Below are 12,147 nucleotides of genomic sequence, written 5' to 3'. Positions count from 1 at the left end.
AAATATGTATACGTAGATAAAATGCGACAATATAAATTCGCAGTTGAAATAAAGCACCATTATAAAAGTGTACGCGCACAATCGGTCTCAGCGCCCGCAGCGAAATTACGTTGAATATGCCGCGAAGCGCGTCTCCGCCCCAATTCAGCTCGCTCGCAGCGCCATCGCACAATTTTTCCACACGTGGCGCCTCAGCGGGAGAGCGCCGTTTGGTCCACTACACTATTGTTTAGTACGCTCTACCCGCACGTATTGAGTCGTGCCGCCTGTCAGCTGCTAGCTACGGCCGCAACTTGTTGTGGTTCAATTGTAGGTGCGGCAGTTGCTGCTACAACACCACTTCGTCAGAACCAGGCATGGAGAAAATAGGAGGAGGAGCGGGGCAGTCGAGCCGTGAGGCTCGCAATGCGTATCACCGGGAACGTCGAAAGCGCCAGGCCGAATCCGACCACCCAGCCGACAGAGCTCGACGAAAGATAGAACTGGCCAAGCAGAGGGAGCGGAAGCGTGTGAAGTTGACTGCTGAAACTCCCCAAGAACGAGAAGCAAGGCTGGCGGCTAAGCGGGAAAGTTACCACGCTCGTAAGCGCGCCAAGCTAGGCGCCTCCGTCGAAGTCGCCGTTCAACGAAGAAGCGACACCGCTGCCGAGTCTATGGAGAGACTGACGGACCGCCCCATTCGTTTGGCGCAGTGTGCATCGGCCACGAACAGATTCAAGCGTGACTTTACGGATAACCCGTTTGGCTACTCGCGTGGCGTGTGCGAAAGACTGCGGCATCTAAAGGACGTGACTCAGGTGAGTAGACCGATGTATTTGAGACTCCTTCACCGGAACGCTAAACCTTCCCATCGCTTTGAATGCTCCTCTTTTTTTATGCGAAGCATATTACTAGAGCTCAACCCAGCTCAAAAATAATAACGTACAGCGCAAAGGACAAGGACAGCGATAGACGACATACACAGCGCTGTGTATGTCGTCTATCCCTGTCCTTGTCCTTTGCGCTGTACGTTATTATTTTTGATCATGAATTACCAACTAGCCCAAGCAACCACCCTAGCTCAACCCAGCTCCTCAGGCGCGGCGGTGTCGCCTTCAATACCACGTGACACCGTGACGTCACGACAGAGGAGAAACGGGGCTCCAACTCGCGCCGTCGCTCGCGGCGTCGCGGCATAAGCAGCTGCGCTTGCCTCTGCTAGACACTCACGAGGTGAGATGCCTCCTGGAGACAGAGCTGCTCGTTGGAATGAGAAGCGAAGGTTGCGGCGTGCTACAGAGACTGATGAAGAGCGCGAAGAACGTCTGGCCAAGCAACGTGCTCAGTATGCGGCTCGGCGACAACGTTCTATCACTGGAGAAGAGAGTGCTTCCACTAGTTTGGCCAGTGAGTCAGACAGCACTTCTACTAGTTCGGAGCGCTGGAATGCTACCAAACGAATGAGACGTGCCCGTGAAACTTCTGAAGAGCGACGGCAACGACTTGAGAAAGAACGGCCAATCCGAGAAAGGCAAAACGAGAAGCGGAGGAAACGACGCGCCGAAGAGGCGGGTAGCCGTCCACAGCCATGCCTTACCAACTTTAGCCACCAATATGCTTCTCATCTGACTAGGCTTAACCAAGCTAAGCCTCAGCCAATTTTTAACGCAGCGTAGGGATTTACTGGGTGTCAATTTAGGGATATTACGGCACAATGAGCTAGCAACACTGATCGTTAGCGTTATCATCATCATCATTACTAGCCGTTAGTTTGCGTGCGCTGGTATGGCGAGGCCGCGGGTGGTGCGTACTGCCGAAGAACAAGCTGCGCACGAGGCCCAACTTCGGCACCGCAGACGTGAGCGTGAGCGAAAGCGGCGGGCGGCACGAACCAGTGAGGAGCGTGCCGAAGAGGCTGCCCGTAAGCGGCGGGCTCGAGCGAAAAGCCCTCCCGACCGCGATGCGATTAATGCGGCGCAACGACGGAGGTACCGCGCTCGGAAGGCTGCGGAGGCGCGATTCCGCCGAGACTTCGTGGACAAAACGTTTGGCTTCGGTTGTCACGTGTGTGCCCTATTGTGGTTTGAAAAAAAACGCGTTCGTTTCCGTACAAGAGACCAGACGGCTGGGCTAGTTGGTACTGCATAACTTGAAGGCAAAGCCCAAAATAGCACGTAGGATAACGGTGTGTCCTCGTTCTCTTATGTTGTCCTACGGGCCGTTTTGCCTTTTGCCTTAAAATCGTTTCTGTAGTTACTCGCACGGTGCTGTTTGTGTAGTTCTTTGACAGCTCCGCTGGTAGCCCACATTCACAGAGTGGAATGGCTGCGAATATTTTCGTGTTGCTCTACAATTTTCTCCTTGACACATTCATCAAATTATGATATTCTAGAAGTTGATCAATTAAGTCTAATTATGCAGTTAGACTATTTCTTGCATTCTGCCTATTTCCAAGCGACGGCAGACAGCATTACCTTGTCACGTTCCAGCTACGTGGCATTGGTATGTTTTTAAATCTTGGTGCATGACGGTTGGGACACCCTGTACAATGTTACAATTGCAACGTGCATGTTCACTATTTCAGGTAATTCACCTGAGCAGGACAAATTGGGCTATCTTTCAAAGGAGTCTCTTAAAATTCACTTGGAGTAAAAAAATATATATAAATAAAACGGGGCATATAGTGCACCTGAGTTTGAGCTTTTGGTGCGGCTTCGTGCAGGAAAAATTGCACCAAAACAGTTCAAGAAAGATTCAACAAGATAAAACATTGTTCTGTTCATTCTATTTCTCGCACTGTTTTTCTTGTTATGAATATAGAATACAAGCAAGGAGCTCATTTTCACTTTGTGAAGGGCTTTAGGTAGGAGCACATCAGCAGTTTTCAGGTCCCAAACACCATTGTAATGAAGCGGTATGAGCCTTGGAATAGAAGATGAAGAAGCGCAGGAGTCTGGGTTCAGGAGAAGAGAAGAAGGAAGTGAGAATAAAATGTAGACAAGATGGACGCCAGTTCCACAGCAAGACTTTACGTTTACTGTGTCCTTTAAGTAGGAACGCTACATTATTTTGGCGCAGCCGACAGCGAACTCCAACATGTGGGTGAGATTTTTCCTTGAGGAGACCTCCGCGGACAAGATCATCTTTTCGAGATACCAAGCTGAAGATGAACCAGCGGTGGAACTACCTCGCGAACTCAACTCGGCAGAACTCATGAACCTGGTTTTAGAGAAGGCTTCCATGGACCCTGATGAACTACGTCGGAAGGGTGCTGTGAACGTGAACTTGCCTCTGGTGATCTTCGACGAATTAGTTCTTCAACCGATGCGTCAGAAGGACTCTGGATCACAGTCGTCGACGGAAGAGGTGAGCCTCGTTTTGAAAGCACTTCGGCTACAACAAGAACAGATTTCGCAACAAAACCAGCTGGTGACATCGCTTATAAGCTCTTTAAACGCTGAGAAGCCAGTGACTAAATTTGTAGAACCTGATGCATTCGACGGCATGTCATCAAGTCCAGAAGGTTGGCTTGAATTCTATGAATATGCCGCTGGAAAGAACAACTGGCACTCTAATGAGGACAAGATTACTAACATGCGTAGTTACTTAAGCGGTGTTGCACGGAAGTGGTATGATTTGCACATTATTGAAGAGGCTGGCAACTCTTGGAATCAGTGGAAAGAAAAATTCTTGACGACATTCCGAAGCAACCCAGTGCAAAGGTGGGACGCTGCGCTTAATTTCAAATTCAAGCATGGCTCCCTCGTAGAGTATTTCTTTGACAAATGCCGCCTTTTAAAGCTGGCCGAGCCTATGCTTCCTCCGTCTGCCGTAGTAGCCCTAATAATGCATGGACTGCACGCGCAAGTCCTGAAGCAAGTGCAACTACGGTCACCTAAAACTATGGACGGGCTCCTGGAGTGCCTTCACGACATATCATTTACTTCAGAAGAAAATATAAACGCTAGCTCAAGCGGTCACTTCACACGGTCCGGCACGGATTGGTCAAGCCGTAATCAGCGAGAACCGCGCCGCCTTGCAGGCGGCACAGAGAGCTTGGGTTGGCGCGCTCCCAGAGGTCGGGTGCATAACATCGACAGCGACCCTGTTCCCCTACTTTCGGACGCTGAAGAGGCTCCGACGACAAAAAAACTGATAAACAAGGGTGATCAGTCCGACCCGATGACCACAACTGAGACTGTTTATTTAACTTGCTCTAGCCTACTTCACATCCCTGTGAAAGTGGGAAACAGACACATGATGGCTTTGGTTGACAGCGGTGCTTCTGTGTCTATAATAAATGCCAAGCTGGTAGATGCAAGTCACCTGCATAGTGGAAGAGTACTACGGGTGCAAGGCTACGATGGAAAAGTGACAATGCATAATCAGTGGGCCTCAGTAAACATACAGTTCCAAGGTCATGAAATAGCGAGTGAAGTACTGGTGATTGAGGGGGTGACGTATGACTTTCTGCTATCCAGACCAGATATAAAGAAACTAAAAATCAACGTATACTGGGACGATGCGGTTTTAGTGGAAGGACTATCAAGGCAAGAGACACAGCCGGATAGAAAGGATAACCTGCGAGTTGTCAATTGCGCGGAGGATATTGCAACGACCTATCCTGAACTAGTATGCATAGGAAGCTATCCACCGGCGATGACGTCACACAAGGTGCCTTTCGAACTCACCGACAAGACCGTCATCCGAAAATCACCTTACAACATGTCAAGAGAGCGCAAGATATGGTTGAAGAAGGAATTGCAGGAGATGCTAGACGCCAATATAATCCGGCCTTCGGTGTCACCCTTCGCCTCTCCCATAACTATTGCGCCGAAAGAAGATGGAACTTTCAGACTGTGCACAGATTACAGGGTTCTCAACCGACAGACAGAACTTATACCATTTCCCATGCCGAAGATAGACACGATTATAGATGAGACAGGTGGTTGCCGATGTTTTTCACGTATTGACTTGTGCAAAGGTTTCTGGCAGATCCCGCTAACCGAAGAAACAAAAATGTACACTGCTTTTATCACGCCCTTCGACCTGTACGAGTATAACCGGCTTCCTTTCGGCTGGAAAAACTCACCAGCATGGTTCCAGAAGATTATGAACGAAGTCCTGAAGCCTTTCCTAGGTGTCTTTTGTAACGTGTACATAGACGATATTATCGTCTTCTCCAAAACAGAGACAGAGCATCAGGCACACCTGTCCCAGGTATTAAATGCCTTGAGCTTGGCACACCTCAAGGTTAATTTTAAGAAAAGTGCGTTCTTTCAAAGAAAAGTGGTGTTTCTTGGAAGAGTCTTTGATGGGACTACCAAAAGCACGAAACAAGAGTCCGTCGAGAGGATATCCCAACTGGTAAAACCATATGACGTACACTCATTGCGTGTATTTTTGGGATTAGCAGGACATTTCAGGCCCTTCATAAAAGACTTTGCCATCAAAACAAGATGCCTCACGCGCCTAACACAGAAAGAAGTTCCATTTGAGTGGAATGAGGAATGTGAGAGAGTCTACCGTGATCTGGTGCACAGAATATCTGCTGACCCTATTCTACGCATACCAGATTTCACTTTACCCTTTGAACTGAATACCGACGCCTCACACTATGGGACAGGTGCAGTCTTGTACCAGAAATGTCCAGAAGCATCCGGCCGAGAAAAGCGACACGTAGTAGGTTACTACAGCTACACCCTCAAGCCACCTGAAGTCAACTACACCACTACTGAAAAGGAAGCTCTTGCAGTCCTCAAAGCAATTCAGTACTTCCGTACGTACCTAGAAGGTGCGAAGTTTACTTTGTTCACCGATCACCAAGCCCTCACTCATCTCTTGAATATGACCCAACCTAAGGGACGTATCGCCAGATGGGTGAACTATTTGCAGCAGTTCGATTTCACCATCTCCCACAGACCTGGACCCCTTTTGACTGATGCAGATGCATTGTCTAGACTGATGATACAGGCCAACAACGAACAATCGGCAGAAATCAATGAAATTAAATTGTGGGAAGGCACTGAACAATTGATTTTTAGGGAAGGTCGCTATCAAGTCCCGCCAACGGTGGTTTCCAGGGTGCTTTATTTGTACCACGATAGCCCAGAATCTGGAGGACACGACGGATTTTGGCGCACCTACAACAAGCTAGTCAAGAGATTTACGTGGCCTCACATGAAAGACGACGTCAATCGATACGTTCGTTCATGCCACATTTGTCAAATCAACAAAGTGAAATATAAGCAGCCTACGGACGCCATGATAATACCTTGCCACTCAAACGTGCCTTTTGAAGTTATACACCTGGATTTCGCCGAGCTAAATAAGAAACGAGAAGGAGTCCGAAAAACGCAAGCTTTTCTTCTGGCCATAGATGAATGCACCAGGATGGTCGCGGCACGGGCAGGAAAAGAAGATGCGAATAGTGTCATCGCCCTTCTCGAACGGGATATGTTTAGGACAACCAAGACAATTGTATGTGACAACGGTCCAGCGTTCAAGAGCGAAAAGCTAGCAAGATGGGCTCGAGACCATAATATATCAATCCAGTTCTGTGCGCCATACCATCCCGCAGCGAATGGGCTTGCAGAGCGTGCTATACGAGATGTTAAACAATACATCAGGATGTACGATAGTTTCCCTGGTGGTTGGAAATGCTCTTTAGAAGCAGCTGTAAGACATCACAATCGCTCCTACACCAGCGGCTTGGGATGCAGCCCGCAATTCGCTTCTTCAGGAGAAACCCCTATTCTTCAGGCGGACCGTGAACTTGGGCTGTTAGAAAATCTCCAGATCGTCGAGGAAAGGAAACAGAAATCGCAGGAGGAGAGGTACCGTAAACGAATGAAAAAAAATTTTGACAAGAGACATTGCTCAGACATTCCAGACATTCAAGTCACCGACCTCATTCTAGTTAGGAAAGGAGTAAGAGAATCCAATGCCAAATTTTATGGTCCTTACTCTGTGACAAAGACGGCCACTCAGAAAGGAATATTGAAGACTGTGTGGTACATTGGCGAACGTGGCTCAGTTGAATGTGCTTCGATTGGAAACGTTTTCAAGTATTACCCCAGGAGGGGTTAGCAAAAGAAACCTGGAAGGGTGAAGCGGTATGAGCCTTGGAATAGAAGATGAAGAAGCGCAGGAGTCTGGGTTCAGGAGAAGAGAAGAAGGAAGTGAGAATAAAATGTAGACAAGATGGACGCCAGTTCCACAGCAAGGCTTTATGTTTACTGTGTCCTTTAAGTAGGAACGCTACATGTAATACAAATGTTTTTTCGGAGCCGTTTGAAAACGCAGTTTTGTTATGCAACTAATGACTTTGTCACTCGCAAAGATATGCGGCAGGCCTTTGTATATGTATTCAATATCTTTCTGAATTCTTCGATGTAATATTGTTTACCATAGCTATTTTGTGAACCATAGCAAGGTTAAGGCTTGCATTGCTTTGCCAAGTGCTTATGTTCTCAGCCCGCTCCTGTGCTTCCAACGTGGTGAACAAGGCAACTGTGTAGAAGTAATTTTTATGCCACGTCAACGCCGACGGCAGTGCCCGGCTTTCCAGTGATGGCACTTGACCCAATACTAATCCCAAAATTTATCCTTTTTATTTTCTTAACATTTTGAATAGAAATGCATCCAATTCTTGGACCAGCGGGTGGCCACCAAATTGTTTAATCTAGTTCGATTAATAAGTACACCTTTTATTTTGCATTGCAGCTGTTTTATGTCGTTATTTATCCTGCAGGGTGGTGATGCAGTAGATGAAAAACTCTCTGCATGCAACAGGTCCAAGTCATCAAGCACCACCTTCCACTGGGAACCATGGCTAGGCTGCGATGATAAGTGCGTTGGTGAGGTGAGACCCTTGGATGCGTGCTTGCATAATGTGCTTCTGGAATTGCTTCAGCAAAAGTATGATTTATTGCTTCCGTGTTTTGGGCACAAACTTCTGTTCATTGCTGTTTGGCTGCGGGAAGACTGACCAAACAAAGCTTCCAACCTAACTGGTTGCTAACTCAGTGCCAGAAAAGCAGCTTTTAGCTTTGCTCCACTTGCACATTTTAGCGTCGACACTTGGCAACTTTTGATGTGGCCAATTGCTTTTTACCTAAAGGGAAACTAAAAGGGAATACAGTATTAAGTTAGCTTGTATTAGTAAATTGCACTTCTGCATTAGGCAGTTGACACTGTTGCCTTCAGATGAAGCGTGGTTAGCCAGCAAAGATTGAAAAAAGACAGATGGGTGACGATGCTGTGCGACTCAGACATTGTGCCCTAATATCTAGTTGATTGTATTTGTACAAGCTGCATCCTAAAGGAACTGAAGATAGTGTAATAAGCTTGGATGGAGATTTTGTTGCAAGCCAATGGGGCCCAATACGATAAGAGGCAAGGAACTTCCGCTGTGTAAATTTATTGCACTAGTTAGTATTACGGAACAAGTATTGCTGAGTAGTACATATTTCAGTGTCCCTGAAATCGCAACTCTAGTTGCGATTTCAGGGACACGTCTTAGTTTCAAAAAATATCCCGATGTTAGTGTCAGCTACGTATATGATTCTATCAAGCCTGCTTGCACTTGGTTTCCAGGAAATTTGCCGTCTCAAATTTATGTTGGGCGTCTAGAAAAATTACGAATTGTCCCAGCTGTCCAGGGTTTGTGTAATGTTTCCAGTATTTCAATAGACAGCCTTGTACTCACTTCGCCACTCAACTGCAGGGAATATTATAACCTAGTCAGGGAGCTCTAGTGGTTTCCTCTGCCTATTTGGCCACAGTATCTGGACTACTTGCGCTGTACACTGTCGCACATTTCTTTACAATTGCATGAATTGTGAAAGTACCGCATTTATTTAATGCACGTCAGCGAGGGGGAGGGAGGAGGTATTCTGTAAGAGTACACCTATTGGACATGTGCTGATTGGCTGCAGTGCCTGCCTCCTTCTGCCACATGCCCCATCCCTGCCAATTGGCACTTCAGCAGCAGACGAAATGGACATGTCCACTTGGTGGACTCAAAAAATACTCCTCCCCCCACCAGGTGTCATGAAGAGCCTGCCACACCGGTTCATGACGGGTATGTGTCTGCTTTTAGGAGAACTATTCAGCTTAAAGGCTGACCTTACAGCAACAACACATATAGATTTCCATTCCGTGGCATTTGCCTACGAAACTTCAGTAGTTTGCCGAAAATGTACCAGATTTTTGCATGTTGGCGTAGAATATTCAGTGTACTGTAGTGTTTATGGCATAGAATTCTGCTATACCAGGCTTTGAAGTAATCCAAGAGCTATCTATGGGGCAGTGTATCAAATTCTGAAACATTTCGTATGCTGACCCCCCTGCGAGAAACAAAAGCAGCATCTGTTCTGGTCCCTTTCACACTTCTTAGCTTTTTCTCTGCGAGTATTATATGCGCTTGACAATCGCGGACACACTCATGCAGCTTTGAGAACTATTGATAAGTATGAACCTATAATGGTGCGGAGCTTTTGTTTTCTAGCGAGCTTTAAGAATTGTAAAGAGAAAAGACAGCTTGAGCAAGCAGCCATTTGAGATGTTCTTAACAATTCACATCAATAGTGGTGAATAATGTAGCGTATGTTTTGGGGGGCCAGAGCTTGGCAAACATTTTGACGGCAACACAAACAAAATGTAAATATTTTAGTGCTCCATGCGCTGTCGTGGAACGTGTCCCTATTTTTTGCCGTTTTATGTACAGGTTTCTTCCAGATTTTACCAGTGCTTTTGTTCAAGTTGTGTCAACTCTAGTGATAATGCGAGTGCTCGCCCTGCAGGACAACGCCTTGCCCCTGCATGCCGATCAGTCTTGTCAGACGGAACACCACATCACCCTAGTCCGGTGCGCGAGATTGCACATTTCAACTTGCTGCATCGGAGTCCAGGTTGATGTCTCGTGACGGTGCTGTCAAAGGTGAGCGCGTAATATGTGTGAACAGGTGTATGTGATAAGCCAGCATAGTTTTCCTCCCATACTTTTCTTTTAATGCGAGACAGCCAAACTTTTAAAGTTAAGCCTAGGAATATCAGCGGGATACTTGCAACCATTTTATTACAAATGTCTATGGCTGGCTCGAAACACAAGCATATTCTTTGAGCATCATGCATCACTCCAAACCTGAGTCATCTCCTGTCATAAAACAAGAGCTCCAAGGTATACGAAAGGGGTTTACAGAATGTACATCTACAGTAAGACCTCATTTGTACATTTCAATTTGATCTCTAACACTTAAATAGACTGGTACCGTTCAGCTTTCATAGGGTCATGTGTACTGGCTTTCTCGTTTGTTACGTCTAGCTGCTGCAATGGTGCACCACTGACATATCATTGCCCATCGGCAGTTAACCAGTGCATGCGTTAGTTTAGCAAAGCAACATATTTTTATTTCTTACGCTCGTGGGGCATTACAGAGGGGGTAGGTACAAACCATTTGTCAAATTAAACAACATATGAAGTAACACAAAAGAAATAACATCAGTTGTTTGTAGCACGTGCGTTATTGCATCGTTTACCGTGAACAGAAGTTTGAGAAATTGTTATTCCAGGGATAAGTAGAGATCAAAACTTGAAAAGTGAGGAATTTCGAATGTCAGGCTTGATGCGGTCATATTCATTTTCGCAGTTCCTGCATGACCAGGCTGACAGAATGAAGATGCTGCTCAACGCAACAGTGGCAACCTCGGGGGCACACCTGTCCATGACGACATGGAGGCCTCCCACACACTCAGACGCAAGAGCCAGAAAAGTGTCAGAAGCCGGCAAATCTTTTTATGCAGTTTGGCGACTGCACTGTTCGCATTTGATACAACTTTTGGCTACATCATGTGCACGTGCTGCTAATGTCCAGTTTTTTTAAAACTGTGATGTTTGCCAGTACGTGATCTAAAAGTCTTTTTCCATTATCAAAAGTATAAAAATCAGGGTTTCTGCAACAAGAACAAATTTCCTCGATGCCTTGGCATGCAACCTGAAAGTGAAGACTTCCATTTGGACTGGCGTTGCAAACATTTCGGTGCGTTTGTCAGTTTCGGGTTGTCTGTATGAATTGTCATTAACTGCTTTTCTTTGTTTTTTTACAGAAATCCTGGTCTGCATACCTTGATCATGGGTGCATCTGTATTCATTTGTCAACTGTAGGGGATGTACACTAGCAGTGTGGCTTTGCTGTAGTGCACAGCCAAAGTCAATGAACATGTGCAGCCGTCGGGCTGTTTTACTTGTTTTTGGGGCACCGTTATCATTATCACCGTTATCGACAGAAGACCTCTGGGCCCCGGGTGCCAGACGACCTGGCTACGCCACTGCTCTTAAGCATTATTGGTGTTCCAGCATGTTACTGCGGATGCGTGGTTCTATCATTCATGTGTTCTACTTGTGCGCTTTGCGAAAAATATTGTTATTTGTTGGTCCTTGGCTCTTTGATTTTTATTGTGATGACTTACCTTAATTTACACAGTGAAACAACTCGAAGATGAAATCAGAATCTATCTCTATTAATGCATTTAGTACAGTAAATGTTGAAATTTGCCCATGCAAACACATGCATGCTTGCACAGCTCAAAAATGCTGGCCACAATGGCATGCTCATACTGGATACCATTTGCAATCTTTGGGTCAAATGTTTACGTTCAAGTGTAGTTGGCCTTGCCTTCCGATTTGATGTGGCTAAAATGCCCCCTTCCTCCCCTCCCCTCCTAATTGACCCCTGCCACCTTGTTTTTTGCCTGGTTTACTACGAAAGCAATTAATAGGTTGAAATAGTCTCGTTTGCCAACCCTTTCCATTATGCTGCTGCTGTCATGTCAGTTCATCCTAAGATTCATCCTCACTTTATCCTAAGGTTCATGATTTTCATTTGTATGCCAATCTGAGCATCTGACACATTAACGGCAGCGAAACTCTATAAGAGAGTTCTCATACTCTTGGGAAGTACTAAGCGTCTATTTGTTGGCTGTTCTTATGATCATTCATCACCGATGCCCTGGTAATATGGCTGCTTTGGGGCTCCCATGCAAGCCGTGTTTCTGGAAGATGCTGTCGGCTTTCACCACTGCAGTTGTGTAGACATCTAGCTGACCTCCAGTGTGGGGTTGATAAAATGTGACATGAGAAAAAGAAGCCGAATTATACCCGTGCCA

At 46.2% G+C, this 12,147-nt stretch overlaps 1 protein-coding gene across 1 annotated transcript; it reads left to right on the top strand.

Moving 5' to 3' along the window:
• The first annotated feature begins 213 nt into the window (after positions 1-213).
• Positions 214-11,424, top strand: LOC135920100 (uncharacterized). Its single transcript, XM_065454168.1, has 5 exons — positions 214-797; positions 7,733-7,843; positions 9,786-9,922; positions 10,632-11,021; positions 11,089-11,424. Exons 1-3 carry the CDS (start codon positions 357-359, stop codon positions 9,906-9,908), a joined length of 675 nt encoding a protein of 224 aa, XP_065310240.1. The 5' UTR covers positions 214-356; the 3' UTR covers positions 9,909-9,922; positions 10,632-11,021; positions 11,089-11,424.
• The last annotated feature ends 723 nt before the right edge of the window (positions 11,425-12,147 follow it).

Source organism: Dermacentor albipictus, chromosome 8 (assembly GCF_038994185.2).
Source record: "Dermacentor albipictus isolate Rhodes 1998 colony chromosome 8, USDA_Dalb.pri_finalv2, whole genome shotgun sequence".
Lineage (NCBI taxonomy): Eukaryota > Metazoa > Arthropoda > Arachnida > Ixodida > Ixodidae > Dermacentor > Dermacentor albipictus.
The sequence above is the reverse complement of the archived record's forward strand: the minus strand, read 5'-3'. Positions and strand labels throughout refer to the sequence as shown.